The sequence below is a fragment of the Pholcus phalangioides genome, unplaced genomic scaffold, assembly GCF_987345545.1.
Source record: "Pholcus phalangioides strain wild (caught in Gottingen) unplaced genomic scaffold, Ppha-v1.0 ptg000021l_1, whole genome shotgun sequence".
NCBI classification, from domain to species: Eukaryota; Metazoa; Arthropoda; class Arachnida; order Araneae; family Pholcidae; genus Pholcus; species Pholcus phalangioides.
The window spans coordinates 11193617-11219113 of record NW_028301614.1 but is presented as its reverse complement, the minus strand read 5'-3'; the positions used below and the strand labels follow the sequence as shown (position 1 = coordinate 11219113).

Below are 25497 nucleotides of genomic sequence, written 5' to 3'. Positions count from 1 at the left end.
CCCTACACAAACACATACTCATGCTTTACACATGCACGTACAAACTTGTCTTTCTTCACAACGCCTCAGAAAGGCTACATGTAAGTAGTCAGACACCCTTATTGGGCTGGGAAATAAATTAAATTCTGTTCTGTAATCAAGTAGTCAGCCGCTGTGGTGGTCGAGTAGTCATAGTGACGGACTCGCATCGCGGGGACCCGGGTTCGAGCCCCACCGTCACCACAGTGGTGGTCGGCTGAAGTTGGTTTTCTGTGGTTCCCAACTTCGAGGCGCAAATGCGAGCCGATCTCCCCGTTAAAAAGTCTCGCCACAGAGAGCAACAGTCCTACAAACGGTACAAATATTCAGTCACTACACATCGCTCACTTCACTTCTGAGATATAGATGACGGCACTGAAAAATCATACACAACACTAGATACGCACTCAGACTGTGAGGTACACGCACTTACACTTCCGGCACAACTCACTAGGTAGTAAATTGCCTATGGCAATAGACCTGAGTTGTGCTCGGTTTGAAAAAAAAAAAAAAAAAAATCAAGTAGTCAATGCTCATTGGTTAATTCGAAGTCACACGCACTGGCGCATGAGCATAGGGGGGTCTACTGAACTTATGGGTCTTCAACCCACTGCCCGCGGGCCAAATCCCTCCGAGATGCTTTGGCCCTCCATGGCCCTCCGAGAGATTTTTTCTGTGGCCAGCCAACCATTTTTAAAGTCAGCTACTTTAGGGTAGAAAAACGATTAAAGTCCAAAATAATGATAATAATAATCGTAAAAGAGCTGTGCCACTGAAATTCCTACTAATATATTGATTTCGAACTGTGATATACTTTCTAGATTCAATAGCAATGCATTTGATACATTAAAAGGGCCGTCTTAACGAATACGAGAGACCCGGAGCCAAAATAGTTTTCGAGGCTTAGGTTTTCATTTTGGCTGCATACCTCGAGAGACCAAATTCTGCATCCATAAGGTACACATAATTACAGAATTTAAAGAAATGCTAAAAAACACCTTATTGAGAGAAATAAGTTTAGAATTATTGGAAACTAATAATTTAAGAAAAAATCTATAATTAATGGAAAAACAGAATTACTGAAAGAAATAATTGCAGAGTTATTGAGAGTAACTTCACAATTGTTAGTTTCAGTATCGTAAAGAGTGATTTCAGAATTGTTAACAGTAATAATTCATGAAAAAAATTAAGAATTTGCGAAAGAAATTATTTCATAACTAATGAGAATTTAAAATTGATGGAAAAATAGAAAAAATAATTTCAGGTTTGTCGGGAGAATTTCAGATTCAATAAAAGGAATAATCAATTAAAAAGAGTTAATGAATGGATTGATTAATTGAAAGGAATAATTAATGAAAGTGAATTTTATTTGAAAATAAATAAAAATTCAAATGTAATAAAAGAAATAAATTCAGAGTAAATTAGAGTGTTCAATAATTTGGGAAAACCTGTATAATAACCGAGAATACCGCGGGCTTCGTGAAAAGTTTAATTTGGCCCGAATTGCCGAAAGATTGAGGATCTTTTACTTAACCGAAAAAATAGACTCCGGTTTATCTACTTGTCTACTTGACAACTAAACGGCTTGTAAACAGTCCTTATATGTATATATAAGGTCTGCAGACATTTTAAAGTACTTGATTTAAAATTCAGTTAACACTACTGAACTACTTGACACGTGCAAACGGGCCTTCTGGCCAGTGGTTTTCAATCTTTTTTAAGCCCTTGAAATTGAAGTCGCCCCCTACTCTTGGAAATGGGATAAAATTTTAAAACTACATGTTCAAATTGCTGTCTTGCTACAATTTAATAAACGTCTTACTTATTTAATAAACAATCGTGATGATGGTGACAACCACGCGACACTCACTGTAGAACATACATGCTCAAAAAATGACCCGCGTGCAAAATGTGGCTTTCGAAGTCATTTAATGTGGCTTTTGAACTCAAACCCATTCTGGTAAAAATAATGTAGTGCTACATTTTTCCAGATCGCTTGAGTGACTCACCGTGGTGTGTTTTCAGATCACGTGAGCGACGAGCAGCATGCTTATATATCCCTTGAGTGATCCACGACAGTTCCAGATCGCTTAAGCGGCCCGTGGTGCAGTTCCATGACGTGGGTGGTTCGCGGCACATTGTTTGGACCACACAACCGGCTTTTTGACTCTCATGAGAGGTGTTTAGTTACCTGAGCCACAGTTAAAGATCAGTCAAGGGGCCCATGCGCATTTACACATGACATAAGTGACCCGCGGCACATTCCCAGATCTTTTAAGTGACCTGCAACATATCTTATTTGTAGATAACGCAAGCGATCTGTGGTGCATTTACTGATAAATTAAGGGTCTCATACCTTTTAACATGGTGAAAAACTATGCTCTAATAGAAATATGATTAAAATACTATTTAACTATTTTTTAAATATTCTAAAACTTGAAATTTAAATTTTACTGCTATTTTTTATTCTCTTTTTATTGCAAATTAAAAAAAAAATCAAATATTAGAGAGAGAAATGTGAAACTTTGTACTAGCAAAGAATAGCACATACAATCAGAAACATGTATAAAAAAATTAAGATAAATCAAGTAGTTAAATAGTAGTTTTAATGGTATTTTTATTGGAGTATAGTTTTTCACCATGTTAAAAGGTATGAGACTCCTTTAGTGACCAGCGATGATGATTATATCACCTGAGAGGCCCGCGACACGTTTTGAAACCAATGAAGTGGCCCGCTCTCTCCTAAAGGATGAGTATCCTTGCTGTTGAGCATCGTGGGGGCATTTCGAAACAGTTCATCACTTGGCGGCCATATCTGAACGCGGGGAGAACTCAGTATTCCATATTCACCCGACTATTTCATAATACTCACACTTCCTGTATGTATATTATAACACAAAACATTTATTGCTGTAGATGCTTCAATGATAAGTCATTGCACAGATGAATGAGAACATGTCAAGATTTAAAACCAAATGTTTTCACTCCCATCAATTGTAATCAATTTTTATTTTCTTACTACATGGTTTAAGTTTTAGCATCAATAAAATCTTGGGGTGGGGGGGAACGAATTCCCAAATATTCAAGATTCTTGACAGAAAAATAGGTGACATTTGACATGTGGCAGGCAGGCTTTCAGTGTTAAGAGATAGAGCTAAAACAAAAAAAAAGCAGTAAATGGAAAAAGCTTATTTGTTCTTTCTGGCATTCGTTCAAACCCCATGTTTCTTCTCTTTTCCTTATTCCCCTCATAACAATTTCTTTTTTCTCTTCAACCACGTTATAGCACGTAAAGAAACAGATGTTCTTAAAAGTACCTCAAGATCGTGCGGTTGAAACTAGTAGTACCATCGATGTCCGTTTGGCTACGTGTGTAATAGTTTCTGAATGCCGATATCGAAGCTCGAATGGGTTTTGGAATCCCACGACGCTTTGAACACGTAGCAACGCAATGACTTCCCAAAGAGGAGAAGAAACGTTATCCTTTTTGATATCAATACAGGAGTTCTTAAGGGTAGCAAAGAGACGTTCAAAATGAAGATTATTTTTCTTTGTTGTGTTTTTAAATAGCATAAACACGCATTTGGTGAATCTAATCAAATTATTTGGAAAATTTTTATGTATAATGAATAATTTATTGAAAACCAACTGCTATATTTCTTCCCGTGCGTTTGGTTATATTGATGAAATCCATTCATATTTTTTATTGTGCTTCCAAAGGCACACACAAACATTCATAAGCATGCATTTTAGGATGTGTCGAACGATATGTAGGAAAAAAAAAAACCCCTAAAATAATTGCACTAAACGACAATTGTTTCGGCCTTTTCAACAATTAATTCATATTCTATCAGTAAATATTGATGGATTCAAAAACGGACTCTTAGTTATCTCAAATAATTAGGTCATAAGAAACAAGTGCGTAAAATTTGGAGTAAATTAAATGAGATATGATTCGCAAGGGACATTTTGAATATCATCAGTTTGTGACTAGGGTGACCAGATACAAAATCAGGACAAATTACTTAAATCGTTGCTAAAAACCGAGACATTTTCAAAAAACTCATTTGGTGGGCATTACAGTGTAAAATTGCAAGCTAATAATGTATTACAAAAATGTTGTCACACTATTACTTCTACACAGAGGACACAAAACGAGTAAAACATTGGGAAAGAAGCCATGGTCGTCAGACGTCCCGTATATACGTGGCTGAAAGGAATACACAATGAAGGGTGAGATGTGTTACTTATAAATTACTAGAGTGAGCTTGAGTGCTGTTATTAGTCTCATATTTTAACGTCTATGCTTCTACGATCAATAGACCCTGGTTTACGAACTTACTACATGTAATTCATTCCGAAAGTCGTTCAGAGCCGAATGTCCAGAAACTGGAATAGTTTTTTTCTTCATAGGAATATCAATGTAAAATTGATTAATTCGTCCAAAGGACTCCGAATATTTTTTAGTGGGAATTTTCGCAGCAGTGAAAATGCTTCTTTGTGCTCAAGTGTATAACGTAAAATCGATTGGAATCATTATATGAAGACACTGAAAACACTTTTTCCTAGAAGAGAAAATCTCAACCATACGAAATAACGGGATTAAATCCCATATCGGAGCAAAAGCAGGGTCATGTCTGGTTTCTTTAACACAGTAAAATTTCCCTTTTGTGGACACCGGTGGGACAAAAACATTCGTTCGTAAATTCATAGGATTTCAAAAACATTCGTAGAGATTTTTTACTGTATCATCTATAATCTCAGTGCCAAAGTTCTCGAAATTTCTGCCTGCAAAGCAATCCGGCCACAATTTTTTCAAAACTGAGTTCATATCACTGAAAAATCACTTGCTTCCAATCAGTATAATCAATGCAATCAATAAGTACAGTGCCATATCAATGATAGTTATCAGCAGTGTAGTAGGCAAAAATGTAACAGTGAGATAACAAATCCCTAGCATAATATCTAACGTGGCTACAAGTTAAATTGGAAAAATGTTGAATATAATTCTATTTCATTGCGCAAGCAAAAACCGGAACAAAGAGGCTTCCCGGGACAGGGCGAGAAATAGCGAAAGATCAGGACATCTAGCCACGCTTGTTTGTGGAGAAGGCTAGAAATAATAACATCCCGTAGACACACAACCATAATTTTTCTAATTTAAAAAAAAACTGCAGTGGCAAAAATAACGAACAAACAGATTTTAATGCAGTTTGCTGAAAAATATTTACGCATGTTTCGCTTTTTTTGTTTAATAAATAAATATTTCGTCAGTTTCATGATGTGAATGTCCCGTATCCCCTTAACCGTTATCAGCGCTGCGACCATTAATTCAATCAACTTCGTGGCCCATGGGTCTATTTCCAGTTTAGAAATTCTTATTAGGTAATGCATTTGTTACGGTAAATATGATAAATCCGTTACTATACATAATAACTGGTTATTATGCACACTTGCCATTCGTCTTGGAAAGTTTGATAAATTTGTCAGTTTTACCGGCGAATATGCATACTAACCAACCGTCGTTGGTAAATTTTATAAATACTGAAAGCATTATCACTTTTATCAGCAACTATGGATAACAGCCAAGTGATGTTGGCAAATTTAATAAATACTTGAAATCTATCGTCTTTATCTGTGATTATGCATAATACCCTGGTGTAATTGGTGAATTTGATGAATATGAAAAAAAATTACAAATGAGTCTTGCGGACCCCAATATAATGACAACAATTTTTACCATCGTTCCCTGATATAATGATAACATATTTTAAGGTCGAACCCCAATATAATTAGCACCCCCCCATATAACTATTTTTTATTAATCAGCAACCCCCGGCTATTATTTATACTAACGCATTCATCACACACACATTCACCGTAACATATTCATAAATGATAGAATGTTTTGTTTTAGAATTTTTTTGAAACTAGTGGCGAGTTTGTGTATGTCTTATCAGGTGTGCTACGGCCCCAAATCTAAATGGGGGGGGGGGGGTTCCCAAATTATTGAAAGCTTTCACAAGTTCTGAAATTACTTATCCCCTAATTCTGAATTTGTATATCATTATTTAGAAAATATAATTATTTTTTATTAATTTTACTATTTCTCTCATTGATTAAAAAATCTCTTTCAATTATTGTTTCCCTCAATTCTTGCATTAATTTCATTACTTCTTGTATTATTTTTCACAACATCTTGCATCATTTTTATTAATTTTTCATGTAACTATTCATTATTTTCTTTTGTTATTTTTCCACTATTTTCTAGTTTTATTTTTCACTATTTTCTTGTTTTATTTTTCATTATTATCTTCTGTGTGTATTATTTTTTGTTATTATTTCTTGCATTATCTCTCATTAAGGAAATGTTTTAAGGTATGTTGCTACGAATTACCGTACACATGTCGCCATGTTGACTAACACTGGAACTTCAACTGCCACAAGACATTCACGTAGATGTAAGAGAAGGAATTCCCTTCAGAGAGTGGCAGGGGTTCCAACCCTGCAAATGGCACACCCATGAAACGGCTTCCAGTGACTGAGCCAATATTGCGGTAAGGTCTGCCAAACGCCAAACTAAAGAAATTTTTTCATGAATTCTGGAATCATTTATTCCTTTCATTAATTTCAAATTCTCACATCTTCATTTTCATTATTCATTGTGATGATGCAAGTTCAAATCGCGTTGGTGGCACAGTGGTGATTGGCTGAAGTTGGTTTCCTGCGATCTTTCAACACTTCGGAGCGCGAATGCGAATCGGTCTCTCCACAGAGAGAAAAAAGACAGCACTATACAACACAATACTTCCATAACATGAAAAAATAGAATATTTACATCTTCACTCCAAAATATGGAAGACAGATGGCGCCACCACCAGAACACGAAACGTAAATATCTCTGGCAACATAAATACGTAACGGCCACACGTACACGCATCCCGTCCCAGCGTATACTAGTTCTTTGGAAATTCCGCAAATGCACTGCTAAGTAGCAGTATTCCTGCGTAATTTTGTAATGATGTTATGTGTTTTTTTAGATACCAATGTTCCCCAAAAATATCAAAGTTATGCAAGATATACAGAAGACTGGATGTTGTGAAGATATTTATTATTTGAGATGTTAATTTTTTAAGGAAGGAAAAAACTCATCTCTGCCTCTACCGGGAGTCGAACCCGGGTCCCTCGTATAAGTGCTCTGACCACTAAGCTACAGAGGAGATAGAGATTTTCCTTCGCTAGAGCGTATATATGCCGAACGGAACCGTGCAATGGACGGTGAAACCGATCAGCTAATAGCTCATGGACGACGAGCCACCAGAGGGCTATATATATGACATGAATGTCGGTCTCCACTTGTTAATACAAGATATACAGAAGACTCGAGGGACCTGGGTTCGACTCCCGGTAGAGGCAGAGATGAGTTTTTTCCTTCCTTAAAAAAGTAACATCTCAAATAATAAATATCTTCACGACATCCAGTCTTCTGTATATCTTGTATTAACAAGTGGAGAGCGACATTCATGTCATATCAAAGTTATGGGTTAAAAGACATTCAGAAAATGTCTGGGTCGCCGCCAAGGTCGCAGATGTCGTGAAGATGTCCCTGAAACTAGTGGTGCTACGAATAGATTTATAACCTGATCGTATGTGGATTTGTCCGCCCCATCTCCGAAGCCCCTGTGATCCATAGGCTGAGAAAAATTGCCGTAGACAATGAAAAATTTATGGTGCCACCGTCATAAAAAAATCGATATAAAACCGCTGTTCTGTCGCACAAAACATAATACAGTCGAGGATCGTTATAACAACCCCACATTATAGCGACCATTCCATTACAACGACTGGCGAGATAAGTCCCAAATGTTTTCATATAACGACTATCATATATGTTTCCTATATAACGACTATCATATATGTTTCCTATATAACGACTATCATATATGTTTCCTATATAACGACTATCATATATGTTTCCTATATAACGACTATCATATATGTTTCCTATATAACGACCCTCCCAATATAGCGTCCATTTTCGACGGACCGAGGGGTGTCGTTATATCGAGCGTCGACTGTACTAAGGTCCGAAACAGCAAAATAAACAATGAACGCTCCTATCGTAATTTACATAAGGTTCCACGATAAGTAAATCAAGAAATTCAGTAATTGAAAAATCTTCTTCCTTTATACCGTAGAACCTCTCGATAACGGACACCAATGGGACAAAAAATTTTGTCCGCTAACGGGAAGGTACGATATACAGTGAAACCCCGTTTACAAGACTTTCACATTTATACGTCGTTTTGCTTTAGTCGCAATCGGTTCCTATGCATTTCGGTGTTAAAATGTATCCTGGTATTACAGAGTGTCCTCCTGTAAGTGAGGATGAGCCCTTTATCTCATCAATTGTACTTCACAGAGGTATGGTTTCAATTTAAAAAAATGCTCAAAAGGAGTTCAAAAATTGCCCTGGACCAGTTTTGAGAGGGAAAATGGTGTTTCACAAAATAAGAAATCTAAATTTTTATACGGTCCGTTTGTCCTCAACTTCCAATTAGAAAGTTGTTATCCGGTCTTATAGCGTATCATATATTACTATTCATCATGCTCACCAACGTCACGGCGTTTTGGTATTATGCGTAATCACCGGCCAAAGATGCAAATTTACCAACTCGGTTGGGTACTATGCATTGTTGGCGGTAAAATTTATCAAACTTAACAAAATGCTCGGTGATTATGCATAATAACATATATAACCAATTTTTTTCGTCGTTATCCAGTTTGATCAGATATATGTCTTTGAATTGCTAAATAAATCTAATAACGATATTTATTTGATAAAAATGCCAGAGAATACGAAGCCAAGCGTTTATTCGAAAACAAAATTTGCAATGCATACACATATGTGTGTGTATGCCTGCCTTGTTCAGTATTCAAATCGATAAGCTTTTCATGTTTTCTCTGGAGAATAATAATAATAGTACGACCCCCTCCACAGCACGATCCTTACACGACCCGCAAAAATTCCACTTTATTTCTTCTTGCGTAAATCACAAAACAAATTGGATTACGACACTTTTATCAAACTGCATTTACAAAAATGATGCGTTTTCTTATTTATTTATTTTTTTTTTAACATTGGGAGTTTCAGAAACACCATTAAAAACAAACGAGATATTGTTATTATTGTTATTATTATTCTCTTCAAGGGTTTTGAGAACGCATAATAAATATGTGCGATGCCATCGTAACCAAGACTGAGAAACGTTCGCGTCCAATGAAAATAAATCTACTGAGAAAATATTATTTTATATAAAGAAATAATACTTTTAAATTTCAAATTTTATCTTTTCCTGTATATTTTCAGAGAAAACAAGGAAAAATGCGAAATTCGGGCCAATAAAGTTTATGGATATCCTGAGCGTGTTTCTGTGCTTTTCAATATATTCATTCGTATTATATGTTGTTTTTTTTCCGGATGAAATGCAACTTAATATGGAGAAATTTTTATTGTCTTTTTTAATGTGTCATATTGGATTTATTGAAAATTGTTTGCATCATAAACACCTGACCAATCTGGTACAGGAAGGTAAGTAAAATCCATATTTACGGACCTTTTTGGTATAAGCAGATAAATAGAATCCATATTTATTTATCGTTCTGATAGACAGGGCCATAACTAGGATTTTTGCCGCCCTCACAACTTTAAAATTCTATAATTTTGTAATGGTGCTCTTTGTTCCCACGTAAAACTGCCGCCCCCTAAATTTTGGCCCGGGGCAGTTGCCCTCCTGTCCCCCTCTAGTTACGGCCCTACTGATAGAGGATAGAGGCAGATAAGTAGAATTAGAATTTACTGATATATGCAGATAGAAGAATTCATATTCACAGGTACAGGCGGATAAGTAGAATTTATAATTACTGATCTTTTTTTGATGCAAGCAGTTAAGTGTAATTAATATTTACCGGTACAGGTAGATAAGTGAAATCAGAAGTCACGGACCGTATTGGTACAGGTAAAATAAACGGATGCGTATTCACCATCACAATAACTCTACAATCAATCGAAGCCGGTCATTGATAATCCAACTTCGATTCATATTCGGGTATACATTCATACATACAATTGTATATCCATTTGGTAAAAACATTAAAAAATAATTACTTAGACTCAAAATTTTGTTTGCATCTAATGAATTCAGCTATTCTCTAGAAAATCATCCCCCCACTCTTAACCCAATACTCTCGCGTCGTCACCATCATTTTCTAACAGACTTATAGTCAATCACACTGAAGAACTCTGTGCATGCTGCATCAAACCCATCTGAATCGCATTCACTGTCCATATAGTCACACACGCACACACGCACGCACGAAGTACATTAGGCTGAATTCGGCTGAATTCCCAGAAGAGATATTTACAATATCTGCTCCGAGTAGCACGTGCCCTTAGGGAAATACCTCGCAATGGTCGCTAGTGGCAATTAACAATTAGAAATGAGATTTGTCAAATACTGGTTGTCGGTGAGAGATTCTCGACGGCCTAACGATGTTGGAAAAGATAGTGCTTCGCTTTAATGTTATTTAAAGCCAAATAAACTCGACGTTTATACAAGATACATTGTAAATAGAGGCAGGAATTGAAATTATTCTAACATGGATCATGTGTACCGAGTAATGCATATACGTAAAGCAAATATGTAATTTTGCGATGCAAGGGAAAGTGCCCACAAAATCCGTCCCCTACTCTAAATTCGCTCGCCCCCCCCCCTCCTTTCTGATTTGTATGTACAGAGCTGCTATCTTGCGAAAGTGCCAGGAAACTCTTCAGAACCATTCAGTTGAGTACTTGCAATGACGTGGTTGCTTTGCTCTCTTCATTTACGCTTTAATTTTTCGAAAATAGTTTTTGTTATAATTTGTTACACTGCGAAATCGACTTTGAACAGTAATATTTACGCCTTATACGAGAAGTTTTTTTTTTATCCGTTAACGATTGAAAATTATATAGATCACTACTTGAATATTGCGTTGCATAGTTTGTCATAGTCGTTGTCAGGAGCTGTCACAATTTTTGCTATAGCTGAATGCCTAAATCCGTTCCCTCTGAGTATGAGGGATCATCGGCCATTTCAAGAACTGCTCGTTCAAAGTCTGAATTTCGGACATTGGACGGATAAATATTTAACGAAATCGGCCAATTCGTGAAGTGGCCGGCCCCGTCCCGAATTAGCGAATTTCGGGCTTTGGCAGTAACACAAAGAGAATTTGCATATTTTATCGAATTTCATGAAAAGAACTGAACTGAATGTAAAACCACTGCTTCTATGCTTCTAGACAAAAATGCAAATCTTGTACGTCAAATACGTACGCGTACACGTGTGTGTAGGCGGAGCCAGTAGAGAAACAGGCTTTATAAGTGCGCGTAAGTTAAGACGCATTTCGTTCGCTAGCACACCTCGGCGAATTTCTTGGTGTTATTTTGCAGCAATCGGTAAATTTCAAATTGTAACCGTAAAAATGAGTAACCACCAACGTTTAGATGATGGAATGAGGTGGCAAATTGTGGGGAGGCTAGAAGCAGGCCAGTCTCAAGTCCAGATTTGTAGAGAGTTCAATTTAACGCCCAGCGTCGTGTGTAACTTACGGAAACAGTTCCAGGATACCGGATCCATCGAGAGAAAGCCTGGGCAAGGTCGTCCAAGAGCCACGACGGCCAGAGAAGATCGCCATTTGTCGATTATAGCGAGGCGTAACAGGAGTGCTACAGCTTCTCGGCTCTCTCGTGACTTGTTTGTAGCCACAGAAACCCGTGTATCAAGGATGACTGTTTCCAAAAGACTTCATGAGAGAGGGTTGTTTGCAAGAAGACCAAGAGAATCCGTTTATCATGGTGCAGAGAGCATAAAGATTGCATCAATGGGCGACCGTTCTCTTCACTGATGAGTCCCGGTTCAGCCTAAGCACCGATTCTCGCCGTACGTTCATATGGAGAGAACCAGGGACCCGCTACCTACCCTCCAATGTCCGCGAAATCGACCATTATGGCGAAGGAGGTTTAATGGTCTGGGCAGGCATCATGTTGGATGGCCGCACACCTCTCCATGTCTTTGAAAGAGGCACTGTGACTGGTATGAGGTATAGGGATGAGGTCTTGGAGCCCTATGTTCGCCTTTTCAGGGGTGCAGTTGGCCCTGAGTTCATTTTAATGGACGATAACGCGAGGCCTCATAGAGCTCTTCGGCTCGACGATTTTCTAGAGAGTGAGGATATTCGTCGGATGGATTGGCCAGCCAGATCTCCAGACCTTAACCCTATAGAGCATGTCTGGGACGCTCTGGGGAGGGCAATCGCAACTCGCAACCCCCCCCCCCCTTCCCCGGGAATGAAAACAGCGTTGCTGAACGAGTGGGACCAATTGCCACAGGAAATGATAAACTGTCTTATTTCAAGTATGAAATCACGCTGCGAGACCTGTATATCTGTAAGAGGGGACCGTACCTCCTATTAACCCATCTATTAACCCATTTTTTTGTTTATTCTGCAACCGCTGTTTCATACCTTCCGATTCCAACGAGTGTTACGCACGGTCATGTGTGTGTATTACAATTATTGAATGATTATTTGTTTTGTATTGTATCAGTGGATGTACATATCAAATTTCATTAAAATCGACTCAGTAGTTCTAGAGATAATCGACCAAGTCTGCAAATTCTCTTAAATTCTTACACCAGTGTGTCTGTGTGTGTATATATATATTTATTTATTTGTTTTCCCCTAACTACCCAACTACTTAGATTCATTTTGATTGATGTATAATCACTTGCCGACCTTTTTATATTGCGTTTAACACATTTATGTCTTTATTCTTGAAAAGAAACTAATTATACAAATATAACAAAGTTACAAATATAAGCGCTTTAAATACGAATACAAATACAAATACAACGCCACAACAGGCAAATTGCCCAACGAGGTGGCTGACTTAAGAACATCATGGATCCCCGAGCCCCTACCTACTACTGCTACACCACACATGCACCCCGCCCACACCCCTCCCTCGCGGAACCCCCCAACGAATCTGTACATGCGGGAATGTGCGTGTACGTGTAGTGAAACCTGACGTAAAGTTTGTTTCGGTGTAATGCTTGTTATGTGTAGTGCTGTCATCTGCCCCCAGTTTTACTAACTATGAGTGAAGTGTTATGATTGAATGATTTACCGTTGTAGGACTGATGCTCTCTGTGGCGAGACTTTTTAACGGGGAGATCGGCTCGCATTTGCGCCTTGAAGTTGGGAACCACAGAAAACCAACTTCAGCCGACCACCACTGTGGGGTTCGAACCCGGATTCTCGCATCACGAGTCCGGCACTATAACCACTCGACCACCACAGCGGCATACATATACTAATATTATATATATTAACTATTATATTATTATGTTTAATATAGCTAATAAATATAAGCAATTAAAATAAATGTGTAGACAATACAGCCGGGACTGAATCGCTCTCCTATCGGACTTCGAGGGCCCACCCGTTTGAACCTGAGCAGTTTCACGTACTCTTGAACTCTAGTTCTTCGCAACTTTCCCTCACGGTACTTGTTCGCTATCGGTCTCGCGGCCGTACAGAGGGACTGTATGGCGCATTATAGTTCGCCTCTGGCAACAGGGGCCAGCCCTGCCCCATCGAGCGGGATGGGGGTTGGTGCCCTGTACCCAAAGCCTCCCAATCTTCGGTTGTCGCCGAGGCCCGTCCACGAGAGGGAGAGAGAGTGGGTCTCTCTCTTGAGGGCACCCCGAGACCCTTCTCGGGCTCTCGTCGAGCATCTTAACAAAAAAGTTTTCGTTTGACAAAATTTTGTTTGGTTTATACCCTTGGTATTGGAGGATTCTCTATATAGGTGTAACACAGGATGTGCCATAAATTCATAATAAGTTCAAAAATCCATAAAAATGAAAGGAATCATTATATTTTAATGCGGTTTGCGAAAAAATAAGGGAATTATTTTTTGATGGAGCAAAAAATATTAGTTCGAATTCTTGTCGATGGACAGCGCTGCACGAAAACAAATCACTGGAACTATGCGAATCAAAGTCTTATAAAATGCAGGGTGCACGATTAATGTTCACATTTCTGAATTTTCCTGTTACTGGTGCTTACTTAAAGTCTGTGATAGCATTGGTAGATAAAGGACTATCGGTGAAGTGGTTTTATGTCAGCCGCAGATCGCGGCTAAAGCTTTACGAACGTTACGGACACAGAAGTATTACTTTTACCGGCGATTATGCGTAATAACCAAGTGTCGTTGGTAAATTGGATAAATACTTGGAATTTATCGCCTTTATCTGTGATTATGCATAACAACCTAGTATAATTGGTGAATTTATATGAAAAAATATTTGTGAATGCATATGAAAAAAATTCCAAATATACCACGAGTATTGTGCGATGAATATAATCGAACCCCGATAGAATGATAAGAAATTTTACGATCGTACCCCGATATAATGATACAATACATGTATGAATTATCATGCGTAGTATGTCAGCTAGTGCGATTTATCATGTTTACCAACGACGCGAAGCTTGGATATTATGCATAATCACAGGTAAAAATAATTAATTTACGGAAATTTACCAAATTTACAAACGACGCTTGGGCAGTTATCATAATCACCGGCGAAAGTGTAAATGTACAGGGAAATTTATTAAACATACGAAACTGCTCGGTGATTATGCATAATATCCGGTTATTATGTACAATAACCGCATTTACCACATTCATCGTAACAACTCGTCGTGCAAAAACCATACAAGAATTCAAAATTAAAATGAAGCATTCAGTTAACCAGCAAAAAAATTTTAAACTTTTTCATGTTCCCCATTAATGTCAACATGAATCTTACATTTAAAAGGCAGGAACAAGTGTCGAATAGAGAAAGCTAATAGAGAACTCACATCATGTTGATAATAATAATAAAAAGAGTCGATGTCTCGAAGCCATTGAATGAAAACGATCGCGTCACCATATTGTGTCTCTACTTCGATCGTAATTAGCCATCACGAACGAAATACGAACGGTCTCGGGGATTATTACGAAAAAAGTATGACATCATTAGCAACATTTTCGAGACACATTTTCCCCTCTTTTTTTTTTCTTATATTATAAGATAATGGAATAGTTACTACAATATCTTTGTCCTTTTTCTTTCACTTCTGGAATTGAATAAGTTAAAGATTTTGGAATCATTGATCGAAGAAGAAAAATGCAGTGGAATGTTATTTACAGTGCGCCCCAAACACAAAAGTACCGAGAACGTGTGTTCTTTTTAGAATAAAATATGAACGAAAGCAACAAACAAAAAATGCAATGGAATCGATATGCTTTTTGGATATTATGCCGAGGTGAACTTCGAACAAAGTGCCGTTTCTCTCCATCGGGAATCGAACCCAGGTCTTCTCGTACACCGGTAAACAGCACTGACTATTACACCATATATAGAGAGGCTTTTTTTCTTTAAAATATTATGTCTCTATTGAGAAAGCCACGCTACTGTGAGCGTATTAACCCTTAAATAGCGGCAATCCCGGGATATCTTGGATTATTGAAACGCTCTCATATATCGGCAACCCAGAAATATTCCGGGTTCTTAAAACGCTCTCATATGGGCAATCCCGAAATATCTCGGGTTCATAAAAGGCTCTCGTGTCGGCAACCCAGAAGTAGCTCGGGTTCTTAAATTGCTCTCGTATCGGCAACCGATATCTTGGATTTTTGAAACGCTCTCATATCAGCAACCCTGCAATATCTCGGGTTCTTAAAACGTTCTCATATCGGCATTGACAAGCTCAGCTACCTTTGTACAACAGTCTTTCCCTGATAACACGTTTTCGTACCCCCCCCCCCCCCGTCTGTCAATCAACTGCAAGTAGGCGGTGTCAGATTTTGTTCAAACTCTGATAACAGAAGGGGAGACAGACAATGGTTTTTTCTTTCTTTTCGAGGTAACATAAGATTATTGCGTGTATGCAAGAGGTCCTAGGTTCGATTCCCGGTGGAGAGAAACGACACTCTTTCAAAGTTAACCTCGACATAATATCCAGAAAGCATATTGATTTCATGTATCTTACGGTCGTATTCAGTGACAGTTTAAACTACAACCGTATCTGGAACGATTGGGGATAGACTACTACCAAACCGAACATACACCTCGTACATATTCCTCTGCGGAATTTCTAACGAATCGGTACATGTCGGAACGTGTTGTGTGAGTGTATGTATATGCACGGCCCTTAGGTATGCATGTTGTTCGACTTTTGTTTGTTTCATGCAAGTATGCGCACATGGGTTGGCTAAAAAAACCTGTAAAATGGGAATAAACCAATCCGTGTCGATCTTTAATCCTTTCACCTCTGATTGTAGTGTAAACTTTGCCGGTGAATACGGCTTTTAGCCGAGCGAAAATCATCATCATCCAACATCCTAAACAGCTTCAACATACGATTTTAGAACTAATTTATACGATTTACGGAAATGTCGCCTGCCCTTACTGTGCGAATGACGAAGTGAGAGTGGGTTAAAAACGTGATCAAGTGAGTGAGCGGCACATTTTTCCTTCGACATAATTATAATGAGTAGGTACTGCTAGGTGAATGTTAAAATTTTTCTTAATGCAGTGAAATCACGATATAACGATGCTTTATCGATGATACACGATATAACGATATCATACGGTCACTATAGGGTCACGCGCACATTGACTTGGTCACTTATACGGTCACTATAGAGTCACGCGCACATTGACTTGGTCACTCATACGGTCATTTAAACACTTATATGGTCACTCATACGGTCATTTAAACACTTATATGGTCACTCATACGGTCATTTAAACACTTATATGGTCACTCATACGGTCATTTAAACACTTATATGGTCACTCATACGGTCATTTAAACACTTATATGGTCACTCATACGGTCATTTAAACACTTATATGGTCACTCATACGGTCATTTAAACACTTATATGGTCACTCATACGGTCATTTAAACACTTATATGGTCACTCATACGGTCACTCACACAATTACTCACTCCAAGCCGAGGCATACGCAGTTGCGAGGGGCCCTGCGCCCCTTCAAAAGCCGACCAAAAATTAGAAAACAAATTAATTTTTCGGTGAAAAAATTTAAATACCGAAATAAAATATCGTTTATATGCTATATGAAACAATTTTTGTTAATTTAAATGCTTTTTTAAGGGTGGTAACTCAAAATTTCTCGGGAAGAAAATTTTTGTGCACCACACCCAACAAGTATTTTGTGCCCCTTCTAAAGGTCGATCCTGCGTCAACCCCTCTGACTTTTACGTACAAGCTTTTGGCAACAAATTTGGATTATCTCTATTTGACGAATTGGCGATAAATCTGGTGATCGTCAGAAAAAGAAATAAGAAGAAAGAAAGAAAAAAAGGAGAAAAAATATAAACGGAAAAACAGTATAATAAGTAGAAAAAAGCGTATCTTTTTTCTCGAATCACTTTTTACCTTCACCCTACTTGTTTTCTTTCGCTGATACCTACATACAATAGAAACTTATATGTACAGGAAAAAATCACTAACAGGAGTGTAGAAAAAACGGGGTGAAAGAAAACCTTCAGTTCATAGGATTACAATAAAGCCTCGCGATGGTGAAGAAAGGGGGAAAGAAAACACACCAAGAACTTTCTTTTCTTTCTTTTAAACTGAGCACAACTCAGGTCTATCACAATCTGTGGGCGATTTACTACCTAGTGAGTTGTGCCGGAAGTGTAACTGTGTGTGTACCTAACAACCTCAGTGCGTATGTAGTGTAGTATTTTTCAGTGCTACCATCTATATTTTACAACTGTTATGATTGAATTACATTTGCACTGTTTGTAGGCCTGTTGCTCTCTGTGGCGAGACTTTTTAAAGGGGAGATCGGCTCGCATTCTCTGCTTGAAGTTGGGAACCACAGAAAACCAACTTCAACCGACCCCCACTGTGGCGATCATTGGACGAAATATTTTGTCCGTGATCGTAAAGGGGTTAACATACGTTTGAAGAACACCGTGTGTGTTGTAAAATTATCGAATTTTAAAGTTGTGGTGGCGACAAAATAATGTTTGCCCTGGACGGTAAAAATCCTAGTCACGGCCCTGTTTTGGCTCCTTTATGACTCTGGCTAGTACAGTGGAAAAATCCTCGAAGACCTCATGCCTGTAATAGTTCTAGCCACATCTGGATCATCCACGTTGAACCTTTTCTTGGTCAGTGGAAATATCTGTTGCGCATTCGTCTTTACGAAACATGTCAGAATCAGCCCTCGATAATCGATCTTGTTTGTGGCCACACAAAGTTCTTGGGATGAACGCATTTTGCTACTAGCGATGTTCGGAGTTTTCCAGGACACTTCGACGAATTGTGTACTTGCAGATACAGTCGACGCTGCTTATTAGAATCAGGGGAAATGGTACTTAGGTATCGGTATTATTATCAGTTTTGCAAAGAACGGAAAAAACCAACTTGGGAAAAATTCGTTTGCGGTAATCGACTTCGGACAATGTTAACAATTTTTTTTTCTCGGATGAAAATTTTTTTGCACATTCTTAAAAGCTAAGGTTCAACCGTAAACTTATTTTTTCCCCCGGGAGTTATCGTTAACAGACGACGACTACTACTACTCAACCGTACACGCACCTCGTACACATTCCTCTACGGATTTTCTAACGAGTCGGCAAATGCCGGAATGTGTGTGTGGCCGTGACGTATTTATTTTGTCGAGTTGCGCTTGTTTCGTGTTCATGTTGCCATTCGTTATCAGGCAGCAAGACTATGTAGGAGGCCAGAAGATGTTCTGTCTTCTCCCCCCCCCCCCCTCCCTTGTTGACAATAATTTCCATTCTTAATGTCATAATCGGTCCGTGGTATTCGTTGCGATCTATGTACGCGGAGGAGCTGCTTTTGCAATGGGCTTCAATGCCTATGGTGAAGGCAAATTTATGACGGAGAAAAGCCCCTTCCTTCAGTTCTTGATCAGTTTCTTTCAGTTGATCATATTGAAATTTCTTTTTCCGAGAGACATTTTTAAGGGATTTATGAAACGTGTTATACATTAAAGAAATACAAATACAAATATCACTAAAATACTAATATAAAAGCATATATCACAAAAAATTAACGATATACAATTAACGATTGTCCTGTAAGTGCTAGCATGGCCTTTATCTCCTCAACCGTTCGCCACAGTGAAATGGTTTCATTAAAAAAAATCTCCAATGCTGTCCTTTATCAAATTTCCTGTTTTTTGAATTCGAATATCCCTACGAATATTATACTTAGAAACATGTAATTTTTTTTGTTGGCATCAGGATAGACAGAGCAAAAACTTTCTAATTGGAAGTTAGAGCACAGGGGGACCGTATAAAAATTTAGGTTCTTTTCATATTTTTTTACACGCTGTATTTTCACTCTCAAAACTGGTACAAGGTAATTTTTGAACGCCCGTTGAGCATTTTTTTTAAATAAAACCACTTCACTACGGCGAACGGTTGAGGAGATAAAGGCCATGCTAGCACTTACAGGGCACCCGGTATATTTCATTGCCCATAAAACATATTATGGTTGTCATATCTAAGGATATCTAAGCTTGTCGATTTATCCCACCATGTCTATCGTACTTCTTTTTAAATGCAACAATAATTGTATTTGAATTCACGACCCCGGAGCTAAGCTTAGATTTGGATTGGACTCGATCTTCGTGAATGAAAGAGCAATTGCTATAATTGAGGGGAGAGGTTTGCTTTCTGTTCTTTCTGTTATGAAATGGCAACAGAGACTTGGCAATATGTGATCCCCCCCCCCCCTTATATGCAAAGTTCACAGTCATTACAGAATGAAATAATAAACCAAGCTCCCGTATAACAAAACCAATCCTTCATATACTTTATAAAAAAAAATGCCGATAATCATATACGGAAAAACCCTTCTTTTGCGGGCACCGGCAGGACAAAAAAAAAAAACTCGCCCGTAAAAAAGGGGTGACTGTTAATTAAGGGTTTAGAATGAATACTTTTATTATAAAAGGGGGAGATTATTATTTGGCCGGAAAAGAGGGGGGACTGCATATGAGGGTTGTCCGTAAAGAGGGGTTTTACTGTATACAAAATATTCTGGTTTCTTTCTGACATTTCAAGATTTCAGGACACGTTTCAATTGTACCGATATCCCAGCTTTTACTGCGTTCCACCATTGTATTTATACTTTGTATATGGTGTTTTGAACCGTTTACATTTGTAATTGTACACCTTACTAGTATTGCGAAACGACGCATAAATTAGTGTTATAATATGCATATACAGTTGAACTTGGTTAATTCGAAGCTTAAGGGGGGGACAGCATTGAAAAAAAAGTTCGAATCATCCTATTAATCTACGCTGGATTCGTAAAAGACTACTAATTGCAATTTAATCATCAATATTCATGCCTGATTAAAGAAATTGATCTGGGAAGAGTAGGTAAACTTTGCCTAATAATACACAAAAAAATTACCAATGAAAAAGGGAAATACGAGGAAAATACAAAACTCCAAATGTATTTTTGCACGCTATGGGTGTATCGTCTTCAGAGGATTAAAAAACTTCAGGGAATAGCATGTCGAAATGCATTATGGGAATTTTGTACTTTTCCTTGCATTGGCTTTTTTGAGTGAAATAGATCTTAGCTGCTACATTATTCTGCCGTTCTAGAATCGGCATCACTAGAATTCCTGGCCACTGCCAAAAAACGTGGTTCACAGAGACAGTTACTGATCATCAGTTACGACCTCGTTTCCACAATTTTGCTAATCATTTATATGGTATGAGGAAAATCTATTTTCATTAGAATTCGGAAAAAGAAACTATTCTGAGGAAATCTTTTATCAGAGATTGAATAACACAATCGAGGGGTAAGTAATACCGATGCATTCCGGCTGAACAATGTTGAAATAATACAATATAAAAAAAAGAAACGAAATAAAAACTTACAAATTATCATTTTGAATTCGTTCCAAGCGGACAGTCGTTTCTAAAATTCCTCACTAGTCATCTAAACAATTTTGGCGGATTAATTCAGCACGGATAATTTTTTTTGTACGAATTTAGAGCATTTAATTTCGCTGGTTTCTGATCATCAAAATCGGTAATTATTTTCGAAACTGAGTTGCTGAACAATAAATCCAACGCGAAAAGCAAATTAAATTCTGACATACATTTTGACGAGCAAAGGGTACCATTTTCAAAGGAAGAAGCGCTCTTTTTTTATTACAAGTAGTCATAAAACCTGGGGCTATCTTTAGGATTGGTCCGGCAATTTTTTACAAGTTGCTGAGCGGACGGATAGTTAAAAAAAGTTAGGCCCGAATACACATGATACTACGCAACACGAAAGCATGCCACCTCCGAGCATATATGCAACCATTGGGCTTATTGGTAACATTGGCTCGAATGTTGCCAATAAGCTCAACGGTTGCATATGCTGGAAAGTGGCGCGCTTTCTTGCTACTGAGTAGCACATGTATTGCAGGCGTTAAGGTGTCGTATACCTCTTAACACGGTGACAAACTGTGATCTAATAGAATTGTCTCTCTCTCTCTCATATTGAAGATACTATTTAACTATTCATTTATATAAAATTTTTTACGTATAGTTTTGATTGTACAGGATGTCCTGTAAGTGCTAATGCGCCCTTTATCTCATTAACCGTCATTCGTAGAGGTACGATTTCAATTTAAAAAATGCTATATATATATTGCTCTATATATATTTTGAATCAATTTTTATTCAATTACATTGATGTAATACTATTTTATCAAGCTGTCCTTAATGCAGTATTTTGAAAATTTGCAAAACATCAAGTGTTAGAGATACGTAAAACTTTATACTGACATAGGATAGTATATATAATCAAAAATATTTACGAAAAATTTGAAATAAATCAATACTTAAATAATACTTTTATTATTTGATATTCCTATTAGAGCATAATTTTTCACCACGTTAAAAGGTATGAGACGCCTTAATATTTTACATTGTTTAATTTTTATAAATTGTTTTATTTTCAGTATCTTCTTTAGCCTACGGCCAATAGTTAGCTCTAACACTTATTGAAAATTAATTCAAAAACTAAATTAAAATTATATATACTTTTTTGACATTTTTCGAAACTCGAGAGGAAAAGCTTCAGTGAATTGTTCTTCTTCGCTTATTGATTCCGGCCGGAAAAATAATATTATATACGTTTTTTCAGCATTTGTTAAAGTTTTTTGATGTCATGGTCACGGCAGAATCAAATCTAAGAGCGGTATGCTAATTACACGAGGTAGGAATGTAAACAAACTGCAATATATTTTTGGGCGAAAAAGAAAACTTTTGCAACGTGAATGGCACATTTCTGGGGAAGGGAAAGCTAAAAACTGAGGAGGTGTGAAAATGTCAGCATGATTCATATCTTTCAAAAAGTCAATTCAATTCTTTTCATTATTTCTCAGAATCAGTTATCAGAATCATAATCATTATTCAGAAACCAGTTCAACGTGTTACAAATTTTTAATTCTCATGTTGCACCCCCCAAATGCTCTGATTGTTATTTGCAGTGAAACCTCGATATAACGATATAGTGCGGACCGAGAAAAAATATCATTCCAGAGGGATTATCGGTATATCGAGAGGCAACATTATCTTTGCGCGTGTTAAAATTTATGTTGTTGCGTTGTCATCTTTTCTACATCAGCATTGTTAGTACGTACTACCATCAGAACATGCGCTGTTATATAATTATTCGCCGGAAAAAATTGTAATTAATTAATTCATTAATGAAATTCTCTTTATATAGATGCATTGCTCCTGTAAAGAAGTTTACCGTATTGCACTTTTGTGTCTTACACTGATAGTAGCAACACCAATTATTTCCTTTAGCTTTCGGTGATCCTTTAGTGTAAAATATTGATGTTATTAGATGTCTTCAGAAGAATGAAAACGAGTAACGATGTGTGAAAATTTGATTTAAAACGATTTAGAGCAAAATAAAAAAAATATGTCGTTATAAAAGTTTCAAAAATCTCCTAAAAACATCGTTATAGAGGGATTTATCGTAGCACAGGGTATCGTTGAATCGAGAAGAGTTTAACATTAGACTATAGGCAATTCAAAACAAGATTAGAAAAAAATATTGTTGTAGATGGATTTATCGTTATATCGGGTATCGTTGTAATGAGATTTCAGTGTATTAGATAGCTCTGGGAGATTATTTATTAGAAACCGTACCCCCGGTTAAGAATCGCTGATATAGAACATAGAAATATCTAGTGAAAATGTTTTCGATGACTTCTTACCCTTTTCTGACGTGAAGCGAGGGTAGACAAGGCGGACTTCTCAACCCTAAACAATGACACCTCATGGCACTGAAATTCAGACTTATAGATCTCTTCACGAGCCTTTTAGGTCTTTTCTTGTCGTATTCTCCGGCACATTGGCTAATCAAATCACTTCCCAGCGTTGTCATGGGTTCCCCGAAAATCTTAGAAGCCATGGGTGGGTAATAAGTCATCAAACCGGAGCTATCCGTCGTCGTCGTGGATAATATCGACGGGGTATCCGTATGGCAAGTCGAATTATCCGAGTGATTAATGCCTTTAGTCGTAAACGACGAGACGGCGGTCGATGTTCGAGTCTGCTTGTTGTAAGAATAAGACGTCGAACTCGTTGCAAATGATGACAAAACAGGATCGTGGAAATCCATCTCGTTTCAAATATTTTCTTTCGTTAGTTGAAAAGAAATCGCTGTTGACAATTTGAGACAAATTCGCGCTTTTGTGATTTAAACAGTAAAGATCAAATTTCCAATGACTGATCTGGTCACGACATCGTAATATTCACTCTCACAATAAAATAAGTATTTTGATTATCTCTATTGAAGACAATAATCCACAACAGCCAAGTGAACAGAGGTTCGACGGCACGTCATACACAGCACCAAATCCTCACGGGTTCTCTCTCTTAAGAAACCGATTCACATCTGCTACATTAGGAGAAAGTTCAATCCTCGCATGGAATTCAAGACGCGCAAATGTGAAATGAATAACACAAATATATCAACGTCGAGACGATGCTAACTAATATCCACGTCGGACAGCTGGAGTTTTTTCAAGCCAAAAAACACTCACGCGCGCATATAAACGCACGGTATTGTTTCGTAGGTCGAGCAGCAGCAGCAGCAACAAGATTCTTTGTGAAATCTACCATTTAGTCGTCCGTCTCTACCAGAGGATGGATGTTCATTCTTCTGAAGGCTCTCTGGGGAAGATAACCAACCCATTTCTTGCTCTTTTTTTTTTCTTTTTGTTGAGATGGCGTTCTTTTTACAGCAACATCCTTGCCATTCGGCATTTCAAGGGGAGTTGGGTGGTTCTCGACAAAACAATCGTTGGCGTTCTTCAGGGAATAGCGTCTGTCCTATGCCAGGTATAATCCGTTCTACTTTTTTTTGTGTGTTTCAAGTCGGTCTAGAGAGAGGTTCCTTTTACAATCCTTTTTAAAATTGTTCCTTCTATTTTATTATCGTCAACATTATTATTAGTAGTAGCTCTTTTGTTTCAACACGTGTGCCTTCACTCGCAGTGCAGGGCGAGAGAGAAAAACATTCTCTCCAAAGTGTTTCGCATCTTCCGAGAAACAGTGTTTTGTTTTGCTATCCTGCATTTGCTCTTTCGTCGCTTTGTTCAAATCGTGTGTTATCTCGATAACCTTGTCTGATGTTGATGCGATTGAACGTAAATTGTACGTGTGACCAGACGTGGTGCAGTTGTCGTCACCTGCCACCTTCATTGTTCATGTCACATTCCTCTCGTTGCTCGTTGCAGAGATAAGTGTAATAGACTTTAGGGGCAAGATATAACGCGGGTTATCAATTTTGTAAGTCCTCTTAATGATATGTTACGTTTCAGATGTATCCAAAGATAGCTCTTTTTCCTGTTGTTTATCAGTCTAACTTTCATTTATTTCATTTTTTTCGGAGAAGTTACGGAAGTTACGATTTGAGCAAAATATAGAAATACGGATGTGTCATCATCTGGACGTCACGAATTTTTTGAATTCTATTTTTACGTTAGGCTGGGATTACACTGATAGTTTCATAAAAGAAGTTCTTTTATAAAACTTCATTCAACCAACGAATGTAACCGATGTGCGTGAATATATATTGGAAATTCTTATCTGGAAATAGATTCTTATCTGGATATCTGGAAATTCTTATTGGTGCCGTTTCACAACTCTCCATCCACTGCTTGGACTGTTGTCTTGACTATGATGTATAGTGGTGAATCCATGTCTCACACACAGCCAAAAATCGACGCTGAAAGTCTCAAGGATGATGAATCCAATATTGACAAATTTTCTTTTGAAATGTCTCTT

The 25497-nt window shown here is 37.7% G+C and overlaps 1 protein-coding gene across 2 annotated transcripts in view; it reads right to left on the bottom strand.

Moving 5' to 3' along the window:
* Positions 1-25497, bottom strand: part of LOC149070611 (3',5'-cyclic-AMP phosphodiesterase 4C-like) — a 344660-nt gene that overhangs the window by 162211 nt on the left and 156952 nt on the right. Inside the window, exon 1 of one of the 2 annotated variants that reach the window (XM_089249154.1) lies at positions 23421-24372. The exons of the other annotated variant lie outside the window; for it this stretch is intronic. Coding sequence (XP_089105280.1) covers positions 23421-23827 — 407 coding nt within the window. The 5' untranslated portion in view covers positions 23828-24372. Of the gene's footprint in view, positions 1-23420; positions 24373-25497 lie in introns of those variants that run through there. 2 annotated transcript variants of the gene reach the window in all.